The 23,311-nt window shown below is 48.7% G+C and overlaps 1 protein-coding gene across 2 annotated transcripts in view; it reads left to right on the top strand.

Moving 5' to 3' along the window:
- LOC134077170 (protein kinase C beta type) overlaps positions 1–22,968 on the top strand; it is a 134,863-nt gene extending 111,895 nt beyond the window's left edge. The window contains exons 16-17 of one of the 2 annotated variants that reach the window (XM_062532598.1): positions 3,235–3,375; positions 22,694–22,968. In XM_062532598.1, the coding sequence (XP_062388582.1) occupies positions 3,235–3,375; positions 22,694–22,846 (294 nt within the window). In that variant the 3' untranslated portion in view covers positions 22,847–22,968. Of the gene's footprint in view, positions 1–3,234; positions 3,376–14,195; positions 15,560–22,693 lie in introns of those variants that run through there. The other variant, XM_062532597.1, reaches the window with a different exon arrangement.
- Positions 22,969–23,311: the final 343 nt, after the last annotated feature.

Genomic DNA, 23,311 nt, shown 5'->3' with positions numbered 1-23,311 from the left:
TCCGGGGCACGGGCGTTAGTGTTCAGGCCAGCATGACGGCGGAGGGGGGGAAAGCCTGCTCGTCCCACTCGCAATTCATGAGCCTGAATGGCGGCGAGATTTGATCAGCCGCAGCGTTAGGACGTGTGTGCGGAGGGAGCCCGGCGCGGAGGAAGAACAGGGCGTACGGCCTCTTCCTCCTCCTCCTCCTCCTCCTCCTCCTCCTCCTCCTCACTGTGTTCAGCTGCCGAGTGAAATTACTCATGCCAAATGGGAGCCCCACTGGCAGCGGGAGGAGAGTCGGGAGAGAAAAGAGGGATGGAGGAGGCGAGGGGAAGAAAGGGAGAAAGAGCGAGGGAGTTTGTCATGTATCTCTCCTCTCCTCTCCGCTCCACTCCCCTCCCTCCGCACACATTCAGATACACACACACACACACACACACACACACACACACACTTCTCCCTGCCTGTGCAATGGAGGGTTCAGCCATGCGTATTATTCCAGAGGCAGCCCTTCAGATCGTTCTGATGGAGTGGCCCCAATCCGCCGAGGAAGAAACACTGCGGCGTGAAGCGCGTATTAACTGACTTCCGACGGCAAGATAAGGCTCCGCCATCGCGGCTGCTGGCGCGCAAAAAAAAAAGGAAGAAAAAACGGCGACTGGCTTCCCTGTGCGCGCGCGTTCCTTAAGAAGCGGCATAGAGACCGCGAGCGGAGATGGACGTCGTTGGCACAGGTGAGGGGGTGGGTGGCGGGGCAATGCCCGTTTGTCGGGGCACGTCGTCCTGCCTGTGCAGGGCGTGAACTCGGCCTTTGAGAATAACGCGGTTCCCTCTTGTGGGCCTGGCGGACTCTCCCTTCTCTGACGCTATTGGCTTACACTCTGTTTCAACATGCAGGCCCTGTTCATGCAAAGCTGAGCAGCATTCTCCCTGCGCTGTCACAAGATAGTCAAAGCCCTCTCTCTTATACTTGTATTCACTGTCATTTAGCATTTTTTTTTGCTCTTCTTCGAAACCCTCTGGCAGCCGGAAAAGAATTGTTCCTCCTTCCATACTGGTGATATTTGCATTTATTCATTTAACAGATGGTTTAAAGCAACGTGCCCAACAGTACAGAAAGGCAGTGCAAATTTGCCAGTACATCTGATGCGTGGAAATTGACCTCGGTGTCTTTGTGATGCTCTGCCAAGCCAACTGCAGAAACTCCACGCCCAGAGCCCGTAGTCCTTCTCGTCGGTCATCTCCACCGCGATCTAGAGTGCTCGCTAATGACCACGCCGTTGTCCAAACAAATATCTGAAAACAGCTATTGTCATATTTGTTGCCAAAACCATATTTCATGCCTCTTTTTTATATACTGTAAAAGCCATAGGCCATCAAATATTGAACTGGTTTTGAATATTCCGCTAGCTTTCTGTTGAGTTGAATGAATGTTGTTGGAACTGTTGGAGAACACAGACTGGTGTTGTGCCTTGGCACAATAGAGGCATCTGTGAAAGATGCTTTTACTGTTTTGTGACTGGCATCGAAACACTTGACAAGAAATGAGATGAAAGAACGCTTGTCCGTGCGGGTGTGTGCATTGCATTTCAACTGCTTTTACAACCCAACCAAAATATATGAGTAACTTATGAACATTACATCACATGAGTGCTCTCTCTCCCTCTCTCTCTCTCTCTTTCTCTCTCTCTCTCTCTCTCTCTCTCTCTCTCTCTCTCTCTCTCTGTGTTTGTACATGTGGTCCACTGCTGTGGTATGCATTAATGATGATCGTGTAGTCGAGCGGTCCATCGGAGCGTGAGTCGTAGCGGCCGCCCACCTGCGTCTCGCCTCGCCCTGCGAGGGTTAAAGGCAGAGTGGGGGGGGGGGGGGGGGGGTGAGGGCGGCAAGTTGGGGGGTGGGCAAGACCTTCCTCTCTCCTTCCTCTCGCCTTACTGCCACCTCTGCTCCCCTCAGAGTCTGCAAAGACTTTTTCTCCGCCATCAATTTTTCATGCCCTCCGAGGCGCCTACAAAAAAGCAGCAAGTTGTTCAGGAGTGTTTTTTTTTCTCTCTCTCTCTCTTTTTCTTGCACTTTCTCCCTTTCTCTTTCTCTCTTTCTCACGCTCTCTCTCTCTCTCTCTCTCTCCCTCTCTTTCCTCGCAAAAACTCCCACCATGCTTAATCTCTCGGAGCACACATTGCATTCACGCGCCAGAATGAAACATCTAACAGCTTTTTTAATATTCAACGCTAGCATGTTCCCGCAGAAAAGTGAGTCGCTAAAAACACTGAAAGCCAAGTCGAAAGGCAAGACATTTTTGTCGCGCTGGAATGCTCAGGAATCTCGATCAATTCAAAAAATATGTATCTTCTTTAGCCTTGTGAGTGGTGGGTTTTTTACGGCGGATACATTTTTTTTTTCTCCTCCTGTTGTCACGCTTTTTAATCCTTTTCCTCTTTCCTAGCTGCCACAGCAAAAAAGTATGCTGAACATTTCTCAGCCCCTAAATTGAGGAATAAATATCTTATGAATGGCTGGAGGTTTTGTCAGTGTCTCTCTTAATGAGGCCAAGGCATTTAGGGCGCGCTGTTACGGTACACCTTAAATTGACTCTCTCCGTGCTGTGGTGTTGCCACATGTTACGTTTAGCGCCCCACACAAATCAGTTCTCGCTCCCTTCTGCGCGCCTGTCATGAATTATATACATGGGGGCTTCACATCCTACCACCGTTTCCGCAAAGACAATAAATACATAGAAAGACGTGCAGGGCCCAAAAATCTTCCTCTGTGCCCTCAGAATCGTCGGCATCATTAATCGCGGCACTACTCTGTAGAGGGGTATAGGTGAGTTGGCAGGACATCACTATTGAAGCTTTGACATTTTGCCAAAGAGAAGGTGTTATTTCTGTCAAGACTATTATTGACCTGAAAAGTCTTCAGCCGGTTGTAGACTTGCTGATTATGCAGCCCAGGTTGGCCGTTCCCACACTGTAATTATACAACATTTTCCAGCATTGCTGTTTGAGAATGACTAAATAAACAGATAAAACATGTTTTTTATCTTTTCTTATTTACATTATTATTTTATATTAGATTATTTTGCAACCCTCGGCGCACTCCTTTTCATTCAGATATACTGTAGAGGCCATTTGAATTGAATTAGATTTATGTTTGTAGTGATTATACTAAATGGAAGGTCCTTCCGAGAGATGCTCCCTGGTGTCTCAGAGGGGTTAGGGTCTCACCTCATCTGACCCTGGTCTGTTCCAGCTGATGACCAAACACCCGGGCAAGCGGCTGGGCTGCGGTCCCGAGGGAGAGAGGGACATCCGGGAGCATGCCTTCTTCCGCTACATGGACTGGGAGAAGCTGGAGAACAAGGAGGTCCAGCCGCCATTCAAACCCAAATCTGTGAGTAGCACGGGCCATCACCTAGGACACACACACACACACACACACACACACAGTCTCGTGTTTTTTTGTTTGCTCTGACAATCTTGATTATTGTTGTTTTTTTCTCTTAGAATGAGCATGGCATGTGCACTTTTACACACACACACACACACACACACACACACACATACATACACATACACACACACACACACTCTTGCGCGCACGCACGCACACTCAAACACAAACACAGATACACTCTTTCTGCTGTCTTTTCTCTTTGTGTGGACTAAGAGGTAAGTACCCAGGCGGAGGCCCACTGGTTTGGTGCCCCTGTGTCTAACCTTTTTGTAACAGGTGTGGAAGGGATCCTGCTGGTACAGCTTGTGTTTTGGACAGAGAACAGCAAGAGTCATTCAGACACACTGGGGCTTTCAGACCTCACTGGGACCATACACACAGTACCCACACTGATGGGAGCTCAATGGCTTTCAAATATGAGCTGCTGTACTGTATATCACACTTGGGGAAACAAAGATGGATGACTGATGACTACAGCAGTCCCTCAGGCATAGTGTTGTATTGTCTTGTGCTCGTGTGTAAGTGAGCAGAGTTGAAACCGGTTAAAGGACCCTAATATGTGGATGTATTGTATCTAAGCAATGGGAGCACCACAACTCTTCACACTACATGCTGTAGAGTATTGCTAGCTGTGCGTGCGTGGCTGCGCGTGTGGCAAAGGGAGAGAGTGATTGTGTGTGTGTGTGTGTCTGTCTGTGTGTGGGAAAGAGAGAGATAGTGTGTGTGTGTGTGTGTGTGTGTGTGTGCGTGTGCGTGTGTGTGCGCGCGCGCGCCGGTAAGTGAGTGGGAGACAGCGCGCTGCCTCTGTCCGCTCGGCCCTCTGGCAGGCGGGTTGAAGGGTTGGGCCGTGTCTGCTTTGTTCAGGGCGAACGTCCGAGAGCAGACGCAGAGGAGAGAGAGAGAGAGGAGAGGGAGAGGAGAGGAGAGAGAGAGGAGGGGGAGGGGAGAGGAGAGAGATAGAGGAGAGGAGCCCGGGCCGGGCCCACAGCCGAATTTGTCAGTGGAGCGCCGCGCCTTAATGAGTACAACTGTGCTCCCCGCGCCTCTGCCAGCTGTCAGATTCAACTCAGAGCCGCGCTTTATCTATCTCTCTCACTCTGCTGCTCCCTCTCTTGCCTTTAAATCACTCGGCCTGTCTGTCTGTCTCTCTCACACACAATCATACACACACACACACACACACACACACACACACACACAGTTAATATACACACACACACACAGTTAATACATACATACACACACACACACACACACACACACACACACACACACACACACACACACACACACAGTTAATACACACACACACACACACACACACACACACACACACATTCACACTTACAGTTCACACACACTCCACATTTCTTTCTCTCTCTCTATCCCCCTCTCTCTCTCCCCTCCCTCCCTCTCGGCGCTGTCTATCCATTGTATGAGAAATCAGCCGCGCCCCACGGAGTTCAGCCCTTTTGGCGGGGCTGATATGTTAAAGTGAGGCTGGAGCCTTGAGCCGCTCTCCCCGAGAACGCCGGCCTGGCCCTGCTCAAATAGCTTCCGCTCCCTCACACACACACACTCTTCTTTCTCTCTCGCTCTCGTTCTCGCCCCCCCCCCCCCCCCGCCTGTGTGTGGTTGTGCGTGTGTGTGTGTGGAGGTCTCCGAAGGCCTCGCCCCGGCTCAGTGGAAAGTGCTTGCACTGGGTGATAAGGAAGTCACTAAGGCTGCACCAGCACATCGTCTCCCACCGCTGTTCTATGGGCGCCGTGTGCACGTGCGTCAGAAGTCACGTCACAGGACGCGCAATGTCAAGGAAGGCACGTTTACTCCCAACATGTCATGCTACAGCTTTTTATTTATTTATTTATTGCCACTCGATACAAAAGGATAAAAAACTTGCTCAGCTCTCATTTTTGCATGACTGATCTACAAGAGTCATCGCATTATGTTGAGTGAAGTGGTGTATTAAGCTACTTAATTTCCCTCCCACGCCACTGAATTCACCTGCTTTTTTTGTGTTTGGGGCATTTAAACCAATTATATGCCGTTAATAGTGCAGGGAAAAAAAGGATGGTTTGCACTTAAAGTGTTGAGAGTAAAAAGCCATTTTCCAACTTTGTTTTTTTTTTCCTCCTGTGAATGCACTCTCTGCAACAAAATCACCCCAGTCATTCTAGAGTGATTCATTCTTTCCACATGGAGCTACTCAAGTCACCTGCTGAAAATTCCTCTAGTTTTTCTCCCACAATATATATCGCATATCACACACACACACACACACATACACCCCCACCATACACAACCACACACACACACATACTGTACACACCACCACCATAACACACAAACACACACCATCACTACACACACACACACACACACACATTCCACTCGTTCTCTGCAGGAGTAGCATGGTGCTCTCCCAGCGGTGTGCATCCTCTGTTATTATTATTTCAGTATTTGTGCCATTGTAAAGCTCCACTAAGCGCTCCTAGTTAAAGGAGCCTCCCGTCTGCAGCAGGAGCCTGTGTGCCAAAGGCCCTGTGCTTCATGTCCCACTCAGGCTTCCATACGGAGCTCTTAAGGCAAAGAGTGACTAGGCCATTGAAGCAGACTGACGGCAATCCACAGCGGATCACAACTCTGTAGCTCAGTCACCTCCCCCCTTCCTCAGAGACAGGCCTCACAGCGGATTTATTCATTTTATTTTTTTTGTATGCCTTTTTACGGTATGTCATTGTAGATGTTGTTTATGGGGTTTTTTTTGTTGTTGTTTCCAGAACAAGCCATCTCATACTGTTTTGTTTTAGCTGAAAATTGTGCAGTTGAAGCACTTCAGCGATTGTATCGCAAAATTTAGGGGATCGTAGGCGAAGCAGAATCACAATAGCATGATGATCTTCCGAACATTTTGGATACACCCCCCCTCCTCCTCCACTACCCCTCCATCAACCCCCCCCCCCCCCCCCCCACACACACACACACACACACACACACCCCTCCTCCAGAGTTTATTCAAAATTAATTTCTTAAATCTCCCCCGAGGAGACTATAGGGCAATGGAGGTTATTTGAATTTTAATCTCCATAACTTTTTTAAATATATAAAGTACTTGCATTTACAATCGAGTCAGTGCCTGCCTTTCCTGCCTTGCCTGCCTGCCTGGCGCATCAGACTGAGAGTCAGATGGATGAATCCATTAGCCTTGGCCAGGCGCTGCTGTGGAGCGCAGTGCGGAGAGAGAGAGAGAGAGACGTGGCGTGGCGTGGCGTGGCGTGGTGTGGCGCGGCGCTGCCCTCGCTCTTTAATTGGGAGGAGTGCGCGGCGGACTCACTGGAGGAGGGAGAGGTCATGACTGGAGGCGGCCGTTTCGTCCCTCTTCAAAGCCCTGCCCCCTACGGCAACTCCGGGGTAACACTCCCACCGCCAAGCTCTCCCCCCCCCCCCCCCCCCACTCCCAGGACACGCAGAAGGATGAAGGGGTTGGAGATCATTTTTTGTTATTTTGTTTGTGACAAAATGTTAAGTCGGAGTTAACATATTCCACCCCCCCCCCCCCTTCCACACACTCACACTCAAACACACACACACACACACACACACACACACAGTATACACACACACACATACACACTCACCACCCCCGCCAGTTTTGCCTTGAGACAGTTCCAACTAATTAGAAGTTGACAAAGAGAATCAAGGTTAGTGTCAGTTACAGTGGAATTCATTTTGTGATTTTCATTATGAGACTTTCTTGCCCCCTCCTTTGCCTTTTTTCCTCCCTAGAAATGTCAGCGCTTCCCTTTCGTGGACTGACATCTGCTCCACCACAGTTGGCATTTGCTCTCCTGGGCTTGTATTTACATATGCGCTCAACATTTGACAATCATTGTCACCCTAAGCTGCAGGTCTCAGTGAGCACATTGAATTCTTGTATTATGCCAGAGAGAGAAAAAAGGCCACGAGCTGCGTGTTTCAGCACTGTAGGCTGAGAAACTGGTGGCTCATGAACTGGGAGCATACAAGACAAGGCAGTGTGTGGATACCTTTTCTTTTTTTTTTCTTAAAGAAACACCAGATGTGCGTACATTTCTACACCACGGCTCTTAAGAAACCTGGCTATGAATCCATAGCACGTTCCAAGTTGTCCAACATCTGACGCAACTGACCGATGAAAGGGGTCAACCAGGGGAAACTCCAGGGGTGGGACACTGGCCCATTCATTGGGCCTTACTGGCCTTTAATCATTGGATCGTGAGGTCAGCGTTTAGCTGACTTTCTCCCTACATAGTTTGCCTCTCTATGTGCATCAGAGGGGTTGATGTCGGTCTGCCCCAACGGTGTGACTCAGTGGCAAGATGCAGCGATATTGCGATACCCTGAAATCAAAAATATTATGATGACCATTTTACCGTATTAGTATTACTGTAAAACAATACTAATTAGTTATTTTACAGTATTAGTATTACTGTAAAAAGTGGTTGCCAGACGTGGTGGTATTTCAAAAAAAAGATCCGTTCATTGTGCGCCGAGGATGTCTATCAAATGTGTCTGTGCATAGCTCATCATCATCTTGCTTTCCCCCTTATTCTGTGATTGGTTCCCTATCTCAGGCAAAAATTAGTGGGGTAGTTTCCAGACTGCCTTAGCAGCGTGAATGAAATCGTGCACAAGACAGCATGGGAACACCCAGGCTATGGTATTATATCAAAGTCAGACTTTTGGTATTGAGACAACGCTCAGAAGTAGCTCATTGCACAGGGGGATCTCCACTCCTGTGTTGTCGTGTGCAACTGAGATTTGGGATCAAAGCGTTTGAGCTCGCAAACATTTGGTTTGACTTTAAATAGCTGTCTGTGCGCCGTGTTGCACGAGTGTCGTCGACCCAGAAACATTTCAAGCATCTCAGGATTGAATGGATCACGGGATAAAATGTCAACACACTCTCCTATAAGCTCTTCCTTGTTCTGGTGGTCGAAAAAACACAGCCGGCCAACGCCCCAAATGTCCAAGTGGGCTTGCAGCGGCCCAAATTGGTGCCGACTTGATTTCGGTGACAGGAGTTTGGAACAGGGGCAGATTGATCCTGGCGTTCATCTAATCAGGCTGCTTCCCCTGACCCTGTCCCCAATCCCTGCTCCGACACGCTGGGCTGATGGATTGAATGGATCCCATCCCCTTCCAGAGATCACTGAAGTACGACTCCCAAACTGAGCATGACTGCAATCTCTGGCCAGAGGGCCCAAAGGGTGGGTTGGATTTCAGAAGCAAGGGAAGAGACATGGAGAAAGAGAGAGAGAGGGAGTGAGAGAGAGATGGACACACACAATGGCACAGAGTCAAGAGAAGATTGGGAGGTGGAGGAGGGCAGAAGATCTCCCACAACACGCTTTCTCAGTCTTGAAAAGCGTGTTATGGGAGCTGAGAGGAGCGAGATTGGAGGAGCCACTGGAGAGTAATGAAAGCTGTGGCCCTGGTCTCTGGGGGCCATGGGGGGCCTTTTTTATAGAATGCCTGGCCCTGGAGGGTGAGATGGGGAGGGAGGGAAGGTGAGGAAGGTGAGATGGAGGGAGAGAGGGAGGGAGGGAAGAAGAGAGAGGAAGAGGGGAGGTTAGGCAGGTGAGATGGAGGGAGGGAGAGAAGAGGTGAGGCAGGTGAGATGGAAGGAGGGAGAGAAGAGGGGAGGCAGGTGAGATGGATTGCACAAACAAGCAGAAGCAGAATGGAGGTAAAGAGGGTGGCAGACGACGGCGGCAAAAGCAGATGGCAGCACGGTCCCTCTGCAGCTCTGCTGTGTGTGTGTGTGTGTGTGTGTGTGTGTGTGTGTGTGTGTGTGGTCCAGGATATGTATATGCCAGTAACTGACGGTGAGTGAGGGAGGGCAGGGAGGTGGCAGCAGCCGGGGAGGTGTAGCTCCCTTGTATGCCGTTTTCACTTCTTGTCAACCGCCTCTGTGTCACCCAGTGCCTTCTTTCTGTCAAGGCGATGTGCAGGTCCCACATGGCCAACATTTCAGACACACACACACACACACACACACACACACACACATTCAGTTACACCACCTGCCCAGATGCTGCAGCATCACATATACACCCTATTCTTCAAATACATTTTTAATTACACATACACACACACACACACACACACACACACAGACACACACACACACACACACACACACACACACACACACACAGACACACACACACCTGCAAGAGAGAAAGGGCGGGGGAGCGAGGTCAAAGAGGAGGTAGAATAGAGGGGGATGGAAGGATGAAAGGCAAAGTATGAGTATCAACATCAGAGTCAAAACACGCAATCAAGTGCCTTTGTAGGCAAAACTATATGGCTGTGTGTGAATATTTTCGTGTATGTGTTTGTTCTCTAGACCTGTGTATGTTTGACAGTTTCAGTCTGCATGTGTGCGTGCCGCACGTGTGTTTACCAAACACCGCGCCCCGGAGGCAGACTTCAGGGTCGAGTGCGCAGTCAGGTTCAGCCGCCGGACACTGTAGTGTCCCACTGTAAGTGGTCAGCGTTTATAGCGCCGGCGTTCCACAGATGGCAGGCTGTCACACGCGGCAGATTGGAAGTGTGCTGGGTGGCCTGCCTCCCTCTCCAACCGACCCACCCTCCCACTCCACCCACTCCACCCACCCACTCCTCCACTGCTGCTGTGTGTGTGTGTGTGTGTGTGTGTGTGTGTGTGTGTGTGTGTGTGTGTGTGTGTGTGTGTGTGTGTGTGTGCTGCTTCTGCTGCTGCTGCCAGCTCTCCTGACACTAATCACTCCAGACAGGTGGATCTATGAGGACACCGAAAAGCTTTTGCCTCAATTTTCGGGACCTTGATGGGAAAGCTAGCCTTCGCCAGCTTGCCTGACTGCCATGCCTGCCTGTCTGTCGCAACCCCCCCCCCCCCCACCCCCACCCCACCCCACATACACACACACACACACACACACACACACACACACACACACAGAGAGAGAGAGAGAGAGAGGGCCACCGGCTGCAGAGTGGTGTCCACGGGCAGATCCATAAGTTGCATGGCACCCACCGTAATGATGCTCAGATTGAGGACTAATTGGGCTCCATTGAGGTGGCAGGGTCAGGGTGCTGCTGTTAATTGCCTCTAGATTGGAGGGCGTTAGGGGGGGGGGGTGGAGGTGGAGAAGGTGGAGGGTCTCCTCCCTTGTCTGTGTGTATGGGTTGGTTGGTGCAGGTTGCACAGATGCAGACGGTTGGAGGTTTTCATGCGATCACCACCGCTGGCCCGGTTCTGCGTCCTCTCCAAGTAGCCTAAGCAGATGCATTAATCATCCAGCATGGTGGCCTGCTCCTTGTTAAGACAGAGACATATGTGAATTTGATTATGTACATGGCAACCCACACACACACACACACACACACACACACACACACTCTCACACTTACGCTCACACAAAAAGCACACAAAACATACTGCACATGCCCACTCTTGTTAAACAGAGACGCTCACACAGTCTCATAAGATATGCTTTCTGTAGACAGGCTGTGCATGTGTGTGTGTAAGCGGCATGGAGGCGCGCCTGTGCTAGCTTCACACCAGGCAGGGGTGTGAACGCGAGTCTCATTAGCCTGGCGTCGATGGCGGAATCTCACAGTCGCCCAAATCACACCGTCTGCTCACGCCCAGCTCCACACACACACACACACACACACACACACACACACACACACACACACACATTGGGACTCATTGCGTAATGTGTGCTGTGGGCTGAGCCTAACACACACAAAAACATACACACACACACATGCACACACGCACAGGCCCTACTCCTGACCACAGTATTGGGTTGTGGAAAGAAACATGAAAGATACATTTGGGAATGAAAATGCTGCTGTGGTATTCAGACAATTCGCTGTATAGCTTAATGCAACCGATGTGTCATGAACATTGAGAATGATGATGCACCACTTAATTGGATTGAGCAGTTTTGTTGTAATTAGCTACTTGCTCAGAAGCTAACAAATGCAACAATGCCATATATGCTATATAACATAACATAACATAATATAATATAAGAAAGAAAGAAACCAACCTACTCGAGCTCAGACAGCCTTGCCAGGTCCTGTGTGTGTGTGTGTGTGTGTGTGAGAGAGAGAGAGAGAGAGAGAGAGAGAGAGAGAGAGAGAGAGAGAGAGAAAAAGAGTGAGTGAAACAGGTTCCATCTCCCTCCCTGACTCAGAGAGATAGCCGTTAGGTTGAGTAATGCGTAAGGGGCCTCCACACAGGTGCGTCAATGAGCAGGTGTGCAGCTGCCCTGTCCATGCATCATTCTGCCCCCGCATCCCCCCAACACACACACACACACACACTGGATACACTGGCGTCAAACTCAGCATCAGCAGCAGAGGTGGCAAACTCGGTTTCGGGAAGTAGAAGTTGTTCTGTCCATTCCCCAAACATGCTGGTTCTAATGAGCACAACTCTTCAGTCAGCTAGAATGAGCGACACAGTGAAATCACCTGTTTTATGTTTTAAGTGCACAGCTACTTCTCTCTCTAGTCCAGTTTTTCCACCTCTGCTAAGAAGCAGCAGCAGCAGCAGCAGTTCAGGGTCCAGGCACCAATGGAGCCACTGTCCCCATATCAGTCACTGTCCCCAGAACAGCCACTGTCCCCATATCAGTCACTGTCCCCAGATCAGCCACTGTCCCCATATCAGTCACTGTCCCCAGAACAGCCACTGTCCCCATATCAGTCACTGTCCCCATATCAGTCACTGTCCCCATATCAGCCACTGTCCCCATATCAGCCACTGTCCCCATATCAGTCACTGTCCCCATATCAGCCACTGTCCCCATATCAGTCACTGTCCCCAGATCAGCCACTGTCCCCATATCAGTCACTGTCCCCAGATCAGCCACTGTCCCCATATTAGCCACTGTCCCCATATCAGTCACTGTCCCCAGATCAACCACTGTCCCCATATTAGCCACTGTCCCCAGATCAGCCACTGTCCCCATATTAGCCACTGTCCCCAGATCAAACACTGTCCCCATATTAGCCACTGTCCCCAGATCAACCACAGTCTCCAGATCAACCACAGTCCTCAGATCAGCCACTGTCCCCATATTAGCCACTGTCCCCAGATCAGCCACTGTCCCCATATCAGCCACTGTCCCCAGATCAAACACTGTCCCCATATTAGCCAGTCCGTTTCTCTCCATGCATACTAAGGGAGTCCAGTACAAAGAACAAACCTCACTGGTTGAAGTACAGTCGTGTGTGTGTGTGTGTGTGTGTGTGTGTGTATTTGAAATACACTCAACATGATGACAATATTTTCTACCTCATAAAAAGTCCACTGAGTCCGTATTTGGAATGGGTTGACAGCTGGTGTACGTTGTTTACATCCGATTAGTGTGGAAGCAGGCCAACAATCCAACACACACACATACACACGCAATAATGCATTCATGTGTTGGGTTTGTAGTGTATCCTACTGGTCTGTGGGTACCTTTGACACATCAAATGTGTGTGTCCACTTTGCTACCCGGGCGTTCGGCCAACATAGAAATCCAAAATGTACTGTATGGTCAGCCAAGCTGTTATCATTACCAAGACTCACAGACCGTGGTGTTGATTCTCAGAAAGAGATCAGTGTGTTTAGCTGTTCTTTAAGTCACTGTGGGGAAATGGGTTGAAAATGTTGAAATGTTTAACCCGAGAAGCTGTTTACTGATGGACAAATGCTGCACTCAAGCCAATCGCTCTCTGTCTGTGACAGGACGTGGTAGCTTTGCTATACTGTACCTCTGGTCCTATGGTGAGTCCGATTCTACAGTGGGAAAAAAAAGCCATCAGTATCTTCTCTCCTACATGTCCCAGGTTGCAAATGGAAAGAACTCTCCACAGACTGTTTTTTCAAAACAAAAAGTCATTCCTTTGGGAACTCCTGCGGTTGTTGACCATGTCAGAAATTTTGGCATGGCCAAAAACACAGCCACGTTTTTAGGCCACGGGATGCCTGGGAATTTCTCTTTTTATTTTGAACAGCTCTGTGGATGACCTTTCCCTCTGCGACCCTCTCTGAAGTTGATTCTGATGCTGACACACTCCCTCATCAACCAGCCATGAGTCTCCTTGTCACACATCTATGTGTGTGTGTGTGTGTGTGTGTGTGTGTGTGTGTATGTGTCACCATGCCTCTTCTCTGTGCTGCCAGCATACGCACACAAAAGATGAGGACTTCATGAAGTCATTTTGATTGGACATCGGTTATCAGTGTCTTATGTTTGTTGCATTATGTCACTGGTGTATATTTGCCAGGATATTGTATGTGTCCACCATAACATGCTTGTGATGTCTGTGATGTCTGTGATGTGATGTGGTGTGATTTCACATAATTGGTCCGAAACATGAGACATGATGTACATGTTGTACCAGTTTCTCATACATGGATTAAGCTTAGTCCCAGATTAAAACAGAGAACTTCAATGGAGATTTCTATTTATAAAAAAAAGGGAAAAAGAAAGTCTACTTAATCTAGGTATGGGAAACTGGCCTGTTATGTAGATCATTTACAGTCATGCATTTTTGCTGTTTCACTAAATGTCCCTCTCTCTCTCTCTCTTTCTCTCTTTCTCTCTTTCCTTCTTTCCCCCTCTATCTTTCTACCTCTGCCTCTCATGCAAGTCATTCCCTCCCTCCATTACATTCTTCTCTTTTTCTTTTTGTCTTTCCTTGTTTTGTTTCCCCTCCTGCAGTGCGGCCGGGACGCGGAGAACTTTGACCGCTTTTTCACCCGTCACCCTCCGGTCCTCACCCCGCCTGACGAGGAGGTCATCATGAACCTCGACCAGGACGAGTTTGAGGGCTTTTCCTTCATAAACCCCGAGTTTCCCATTGGCGAGGTCGAGAGCTAAGGGCCAGCCACACCTTCCTCCTCATCCTCCTCCTCATCATCTTCACCACCTCCGCTGCCACCAAACATCACCCCAAACCAACCACCGAACCACCCACTCCACCCCCCCACCATCTCCACACCGTGCATCCCTTCAACACAAAACAGCACCTCCATCTATTTATATACTTGCGACTAGCACCATTGAAGTATATAAATTGCCATCGACTGCTTCACCTTCATTCATGGGGGGGAAAAAATGAGCTATACCCTCCATGATGATGTAGTCAAATGTACTATTTGTGTATGCCTGTTATTATCCTAGAGCTTGATACCAGAGTATCAACATACCATGTCTTCATAATTGAATTGATTAGGCACAAATTGCTTGCACCACTCACTGCATAAATTATGCCTATAGCAGGCAAAGCTCATCCCATGACCTCCCTTACTAGGTGACCAGATAGCCATGTGGACAGGTCTTTTTGGTCCAGTGCTACAGCCGATCCATGTTCATCTTTTGATGATTATCTCAATAGAGCCACTCTATAATCACTCTAACTACTATCTCGATACGCTACCACACACTGGTATCTAGACTATTTGTACAGTGTTGTGTTTTTGTTTTGTTTTTGTTTTTTTTTCCACGTGATTTTTTTTTTAACCCTTCCTGTGTTAGGTGCAGATATAGAACATAGTCTGTAGAAATTCAGTCTCTATTTTACTATTTTTGTTTTGCATGATTTCCCCCATTTTGAATAATCAAATCGCTTCTATAGGTTTAGGTGCTGTAGTTACTGCAAGCTGAAAGGGTATTCCTGTTTCTCGTCATATCCTGAGTACGTGGCAGATGATAAGAAATGAGTAATTAGCTGTTTATTTCTTCCTTTTTAAAAAAAAAAAAATAAGCATGTGTAAGGTGATGTTTACAGGATGCATCTATCCAGCTGTGTGTGTATGTGTGAGTGTGGATGCGTGTGGCAGTGTGTCTAGTGTGTGTGTGTGTGTGTGTGTGTGTGTGTGTGTGTGTGCGTGCGCGTGTACACATGCGTGTGTGAATGTGTGTTTATGCTGTCTCGCAGTGCTTGCGTGGGTGTGTGCCTCTTATGGTGTGGTGATCTGCTTTCTTTGCTTCTGCGTAGCGACACCATCAGCCAATACCCTCCCCCCACCCACACCCCCCCGACCTCCCCTCACCTAACCACAGCCTTTCATCTGACCCCCCCCCCCCCCCCCCAACACACACACACACACACACACACACACACACACACACACACACCTTAGCCCTCTAGCGCCTCTTTTATTTCAGAAAAAAAAACAAAAAAACGTTTTTAATGCGTGTTTTCGGGGTGTCCGACAGACATAATCAACATCAGCTACCTCCTCCTTGTGAGCAGAGCAAGCCACAGGGATAGGTTGAAGGGGAAAAGGTAACAAATACAGTACCGGATTAGAGGATGAAGAACTAGAAGCAGCAGATATCATTTTTGATTAAAGGTCAAACTGCAAGCCTGGCGATTCATAGCACCACTCCGCTACCACCAATACCAAACACCCCCCCCACACCACCACCACCGCCACCCTCTGTCCAGGTCCTCTAAAAACATGAGCGTGGCGACGGTTTACGTTGGGATAAGAAATTGTTTCTGAGTTCCCCATTAGTTGGCATTCTGGCGCCGTGTGTGAGAGTAGGGCCTCGTCTAGCCGATAAGCCGTTATCTGTGCTCACCACGCCAGGGTTCCTACGGCAACCGGGGTTTGCTCGTTCGCTCGCTCTCTCGCTCGCTCGCTCGCTCACGTGTCACCCGCCGGCATACTCGGGAAAAAAAAAGACCGAAACCATAGAGGTCAGTATACGACAACAATAGCTTCCCCCGGGTGGAGGGGTGTCGCTGACCACTCGGCATACACCGATGGACATCTATGACCAGCTGGTCTGATGACCTTACCTTAACTTGTCCAGTTTTGCATTTGGCACATGATGACTGATGTCGCAGAGACAAAGGGAATTATTCGTAGAGATTTAGAAAACAAAGCTATAGTGTTGTGTTGGCAGTCACTGGTTTCGCACGGTCATCACTGCTACGGCAGGCAAAACCCTGCTCTCGAGTCGAGCACCTTGAGGCTCATTAAATGTGTGTGTGGCTAGCGCTCACTGTGCTTTTGTGTTTGTAAGCCCAACTACACTGTGGTGGACAGCTTAGAGTAGAAAGCATGGACGGTTCAGTTGCTTTAGCTATGCCTACACTAGCAATAACGGGTACCCGCTAACGACAACTGCACCAGGTATAACTGGACAGACACCCACCTATGAACGGTTTGGCAATCGGTCTCCCGAGACATCAGTCTCCAGACGTACGCTGTTAGTGTTCCAAAACGACACTTTATTCCTCTCTAATAGGTAACATTGGTCATGGCACCGCCATCGTTTTTAGGGGAAATAGGCCCAAGGAGGAGGACACGTGATGTAGTGCTCTAGCAGTTATCTCCCGATTGGTGGCCAATGGTTTTTACTGGAGATCTATACGTATTTGGTGCTTCATATCTTAAGTTCATCGTGGACGTTCAGGGAAGTGTGCAGTCTCACAAGAAACGGCTCGTCACGAGAGGAGGTCTTCAGTGACTTTGTTGTATAGCTATAGGCCAGGAACGTATAGGAAGAGATTTGTCCAAATTAACAATTCAAGAGAAGGTAAACTCTTGTTGGTTTCTTTGTGTAACATGCATCTCTCATCTCTGCCAAAAAAAGCAGTGTGTAGTTTATACTAGGGCTTTGATATTTTTTTTGTAAATGTCTGAAAAACAACAAAATACCTATATAAAATTGTGTCAAATGTTGGTTAATTTCGTGTATTCATTGTGGTCAGTATTGAAAAAAAAAATGTTCATAGATGGTATGTGTTTTCTATACCAGTTATGCATTCTGAGATGCACGTAGACAATGGAAAAGCTTTGTGCATGAATTACTAACTAAAATCTGAGATTCCATAATTCAGTATGTTTGACTTATAGTGCTTCGATGAATTCTTCAGGCTATGATGTGTGCTTTGTATTATATATCTCAAAATGCTTTTCATGTGCCAAAGTATTTTCCAGAAAAAAATATATACATTAAAATAAAAACTAAACACAAATGGATGTTTCTGTATCTTCTATGTTAAAAGTTAACCCTTTTGTTATTGGTTCAGTTTTCACTCACAGGTAAACGATTCCGTTCCAGGCAGCATCTGTAGTATTCTGTCTGTGTGTGTCCCATTCACTTTTTTGTCTTTTTCATCAGTGAGTTTTGGTCCATCTGTTCGTTTTCGGAGCGATGCTGGGTCCTCCATTCAGATGGTGGCCAAGGAGGCTGCGTCCCCCCCCCCCCCCCCCCCCCCCCCATTTGGAATGCTACGCCTCAGCCATGCTGAGCATGCTGCACGGCCCCTGCCTCTGAATATTTCATAGCTGCCACTTAACATGAGCACATTTACGTGATGTTCCTGTTCACTCAATAGCATGGGGAAATAACATGCTGCACCTGCATCGCTCATATTCAGGGGTTTTCCGCAGGGGAGGGGGGGAAAAGCCAGTGCATATGAATGGCTGGTTACTTTGCAGGGATGCCACGTGGCCATTGATCAAGGTGAATTAGGATATGATGGCATGGCCGTGGACGTTTTCATCGTCGCCCATTTCATTTCATGTTTCCACAGCCGAGGATCACTAAGCTGCGGCATCATAGTGGTTGTGCATTCAGTCAGTACTGTCAAAATATATTTTTTAAACTTGTTAATGTGTGTGTGTGTGTGTGTGTGTGTGTGTGTGTGTGTGTATGTCAGAGAGAGAGAGTGTGTGTGTGTGTGTGTGTGTGTGTGTGTGTGTGTGTGTGTGTCCATCCTCACTTATCTGTTAGTGATGTCTGTAGCCCTAACAAACTTTACTGCGCGCACATGCAGTGAAGGAAGCAGTTTTTTTTTCTTTCTTTCTTTCTTTCTTTTTTTTTCCTTTAGCGCATGAGCGTTAATTAATTCTGAATGTCGCAGCCTCAAATTAAAATGAGTCGGTTAGCACAAAGTGTGGCGGCCTTATCTGCCGAAAACAGGTCAGCGTTTGATACTGCCGTGCGGCGCCTCCACTGACATCAGCGCGCCGCTAATCCGCTCTTTCTTGAAAAGACCGCGCGGCTCGCCAGAGGAGAGAGAAATTAAAGAATCAAGATGCGCGGTAGAGCCCAGCCAGATCCAGCACCTTGGATTGGAACAGGGGGCTTCCTCTTGTACAGTGAATTTCTCTCTCTCTCTCTCTCTCTCTCTCTCTCTCTTTCTCTCTCTCTTTTTCTCTCTCTTTTATTCCTCCTTTTCTTACTCAATAGCACTGCTCCTACCACAACCTTCCAGGTTTTTTTAAAGGGTCTTTTTGGAGGGTGTTGGGTGGGTGGGGGTATGGGGGGGGCTTCCGGTCTGTATCAGCTCTGCTTATCTAGTGCAGAACTACAGGCACCAGATTTCAATCGCGTTTTCATTCATGCCCAAGAGCTGAAGGTGAATGTGAACAGCAGGGCTGTGGTGTGTGTGCTGCTCTGCAGTGAGATGTGCCATTTTTGCGGATGCTTCATCCTTTTCATAGTTAACTGTACACCTGCTTCCATATTTTTTTTCGTCTCATTTATGTACAGCGTGTTGGTGCTGGTTTGGTATGTCTTTATATCTCTTCTTTGAGTCTTTATCTTCATCTTGGACTTCATGAAACTTTCTGCAAACTGAGACCTTGCAGTCCTTTAAGACTTGCGGTACAATACTTTGTGGGAATGCTAAGCTAAATGAATTCATGTTTCATGAACTGATTGTTGCAATTAGCTGTAAGACACATTTTTGGCCGGTAACAACTTGATTTACCTTCTTGTCTAATGCACATCTAACTTGTGTCCAGCATAACTTTAACAAACCTTTTCCTCCACGGTAGCTCATTATGGGTAAGTCAATTGCATGTACATATATACAGTAGTTGTACTAGATGAATGTCCAGAATGCATCTACAATCAGTTTAAAGCATGAAGAGGCTTTGCTTGCTCCATGAGCCATATGGAGAGATGCTCGGTGAATCCTTCTTCAGGCATGTTTCAAACGCACACTTTAACCGGGATTGCAAAGAAAGGCTTCCCCCCCCTCAGAACTTTCTGCCTTTTACACCGAGCAAATGCACAGAGAAGCCTGATTCGCTAGCTAGCTGCATGCCTTGCGGTTCTGTATGCCCATGAATCTGACTGGGGCTGGTGGATTTCTGGGTTGCCATGGGAGACGCCTAGGTGCAGGGAGAGCAGAGGCTGCCTAATGACCTCACAATCGGGGGATGTGGCTTTGGATGGGGATGGGGATGGGGGGGTTGGACAAGAGGGTAGGTAAGGAATGCAATTGCTTTTTCTTCCGCCATTACTGTCTTTAGTTTCTGTCCAATTTGGAGGCAGCGTGTTGGCTTCCCTTTTCCCTCCCTCTCTCTCTCTCTTTCTCTCTCTCTCTCTCTCTGTTTCTGAAGATGGCTTTGTCTTTGTCCTCCCTCCTCTGATCTTGTTTGTGTTCTCTCTCTCTTTCTCTCGCTCCTGTTGTGATCTGCATAGCGCTCTCTGAGCTCGGCTAGTCGGTCTGTCTACTGCGGGGCCTCTCATTTGAGGGGGTCTGTGTGTGTGACTGCCGCAGAGTCGCTCTGTTGCCGCTGTTGCATCTTCCTTGGCACCTTCTGTCGCATGCTTTTTGTCTTTGTTGTTCCAGTATGCCAACGCCCCCCCCCCCCCCACCCCCCACACACACACACACACACCACCACCACCCCCAAAACAAAAACACTACAAGCATTTCAGTGATTTATATTCGAAAAACTTGAATGGACGCCTGTGAACATCAGACTGTCAGAGGAAGCCATCTGCAAGCAATGAACCTTTTGCCATTTTTTAACACCGTAAAAAAAAAAGCAGCATCCCTGCTGTCTACCTGTTCAAACATCAAACTCCAAGCCGATCACACAAAAGGAAACACAAGGTGGCCAACAGAAGAGTCTCGCTGTGTCTATAACAGCCACAGAACCAACCAAAGCACTGCGCATGGATACAGACATTGTAGTGTGGGAGAATGAGAGAACAGGGCCTCTAGTCTTCCTGGACTTAATGTACGTTGCGATTTTTCCCTGAGCAGTAATACACCAGACGTCCCCTGATGTAGACGACTGATCAGCATCAGGACATAGTCACTTAGTTACATCAAATGTGATCTCGCTTGCATGATGTCCAACCCCGGAGCTACGACGTCACATGAGATCAGGGCTGAGCTCTTTGGACACCCTTGAAATGTTGGGAATGAACAAATAAATAAACAAATAATGAATGATATAAATAAGTGCTGCAGCGGAGCTCCATACGGACGGACGCTGCTGCCACAGCTGTGCCGAGCGGCTGGGCTTCTCTGCGGAAACGTTCAGAAGCACTGTGTGATCAGAAGCAGCCTCGCATACGCCGCCCCTCCACACACACACACACAAACACACACACACACACACACAGCCCAAGCTCTCCACCGCTACCCCCACCCAGAGCCGCGAGCTAGAGAGGAGATGTTCTCCATCCGTAACGCAACGTCTCTGCAGCCGATCGTCCAGCTGCCACCACATGAGCTAACCCCCCCACGCACACGCACACACACACATGCTCTTCCCCCACACTCACACACACATACATGGCCCATGGCTATGTGCAGAACTCGGCGTCCACAGCCATGGTAATGTCACATGACAGCAATGCTGTTTTTTCTTAGCAGGCCATCAGCATGCTTCACTGTCTCTCCTGAAGAGCTTCTCTGAGCTTCTCTCTTTGCTCTCTCTGCCTGGTGGATGTGTGCTTCACATGGTATTCCATCAAATGTCACCGCCACAGGAGAATGTGTAGAGATATATTATAGTTGTGTGTGTGTGTGTGTGTGTGTGTGTGTGTGTGTGTGTCGAGTGTCAGAGAGAGTGGGGGTGGTCTTAAGGAGGTTCTACAGGTGTTAAGATCTCAGTTCCATCACCGTCAGTGTACAACCCCTCCCCCCACCTGCTCACACACAATTCTATGCCCCCCACTCCCCCACCCACCCCCCCTCTTACATGCACTCTCTGTGGATTTACATTGCCAAGCAGTGCATTAAAAATGTCTCAAACCAGAACACCCTCCCCCCACATACACACACACACACACACACATACACACACAACTCTACATCAGACGTGAGGCGGGCTTAGAACACAGGACCGAGGCAGCACAAGGGAGCGAGGACGTGGAATCCTTCCTGTAAGAACACGGCTGCGCGCCAACAAACTGTCTGTTCCCGCTCGCTCCGGAGGAGAGAGGGAGCGAGGGACACTGCTGCCCACGCTCAACAGAACATCTCGGGAAGAAGTACTTTAATTACTCACTCCCCGTCGACTGTGCTACCGCACACACCCATGCTCTCCGTCTCGCTCACAGACAAACACACTCACACTCACACACTGTCTCTCTCTATCTCTCTTTCCCACTCACTCTCTCTCTCTTTCTCTCTCTCTCTCTCTCTCTCACATACACACATTCTCTTTATTTCTCTCTCTCACATACACACATTCTCTCTCTCACACACACACACACACACACACGTCATGCCCAATCATCATGACTGTGTGTTTCCTGTCTGAGAGGTGCTATCTCTGTGCGTTTGTCCTCAGCAGCAATGGCCGCCCCCCCCACAAATGTTTCCCCCGCACACTATGATTCACTGACCTCACTTTGACACGGGTCAGCACTCTGCCCAAGGCTGCATCTTTCTTTCTGTCTTTCTTTCTTTCCTGCTTTCTTCCTTCCTTCCTTCCTTCCTCTTCTCCCTCCATCTTTCCCCCCCACACTCCTCTTGGTGGACTCATTCCATCATGAAGGGTTCATGTTGAAAGTGGGCTCCGAGGGGGTTTGACGTTTTTTTTACCTAGAAAGAGATTCCGGCCTCAGCTGTGACCGTGGGAAAGCGGTGTGTCGGGTTAGCCTATATCAGTGTGTTCACCACACTCATCACCACCTTTTCTCTCGTTTTTTCCCTATCTTTCCCTTGCTGTCCCTGTGTTCTGTCTCTTCTTTCTTTCTTTCTACCTATCTGCTCCGTCTCGATTCTTCTCAATCCTTCTTTCTCTATTGGTCTTTCCATTTCTCTTTATCTATCTATCTATCTATCTATCTATCTATCTGTTTCTCTCTCTCCCTCTGTATCCTTCCTCTCTTCTTTTACCTCCTCATCCTCTTCCTCTTTTTCGTCTTCATCCTTCTCTTCTTCTTCTTCTACTTCCTCTTCTACTTCCTCTTCCTCCTTCTCATTTTCTCTGATGTAGAAAAACAGCCGGGACACCTGCAACTTCGACCGCGAGTTCACCAAGATGCCCACGGAGCTGACGCCCACCGACAAGCTCTTCATCATGAACCTGGACCAGGACGAGTTCCTGGGCTTCTCCTACACCAACCCCGAGTACGAGGTCCAGGCCTAGAGGGGACTCGCTCGCTCGCCGGGCCCGCCCGCCGGAACCGCCCGAGACCTCAAGGAGCCTGACTGACTGACTGTCTGTCTGTCTCTATGTATTTGTCTGCCTGTCACAACAATCGGCCTATCTGTTGAAGCTCAGGGGAGAGAGGGGGGGTGGGGTTGAGGGGGGGGCAGGGACATGAGCAGGGCGGGGCAGGTGCCAATGGAAAAGTACCAGGAACACACTGGTGGGACTCAGGGATGGACCTTGTCAGAATGTAGGAGGGGTTGGGGCGATGAGTGAAGTTGTCTGTTGTCTGGCAGACAGTAGCAGACATTGTTGTTATTGCCGAGGCCTAGGTCTGTCTGGTTGCAGTGAAACCTTCCCCCTTCTCTCTCCTCTCTGTTCAAGTATGCTGGAGATTGTCTCTGTTACCTAGTCCTGCTAGATTGGATGTGTCGCTAGTGTTAATCCCGACAGCAAACGCTG

The sequence above is a fragment of the Sardina pilchardus genome, chromosome 3 (assembly GCF_963854185.1).
Source record: "Sardina pilchardus chromosome 3, fSarPil1.1, whole genome shotgun sequence".
In the NCBI taxonomy this organism is placed as follows: Eukaryota; Metazoa; Chordata; class Actinopteri; order Clupeiformes; family Clupeidae; genus Sardina; species Sardina pilchardus.
The sequence above is the reverse complement of the archived record's forward strand: the minus strand, read 5'-3'. Positions and strand labels throughout refer to the sequence as shown.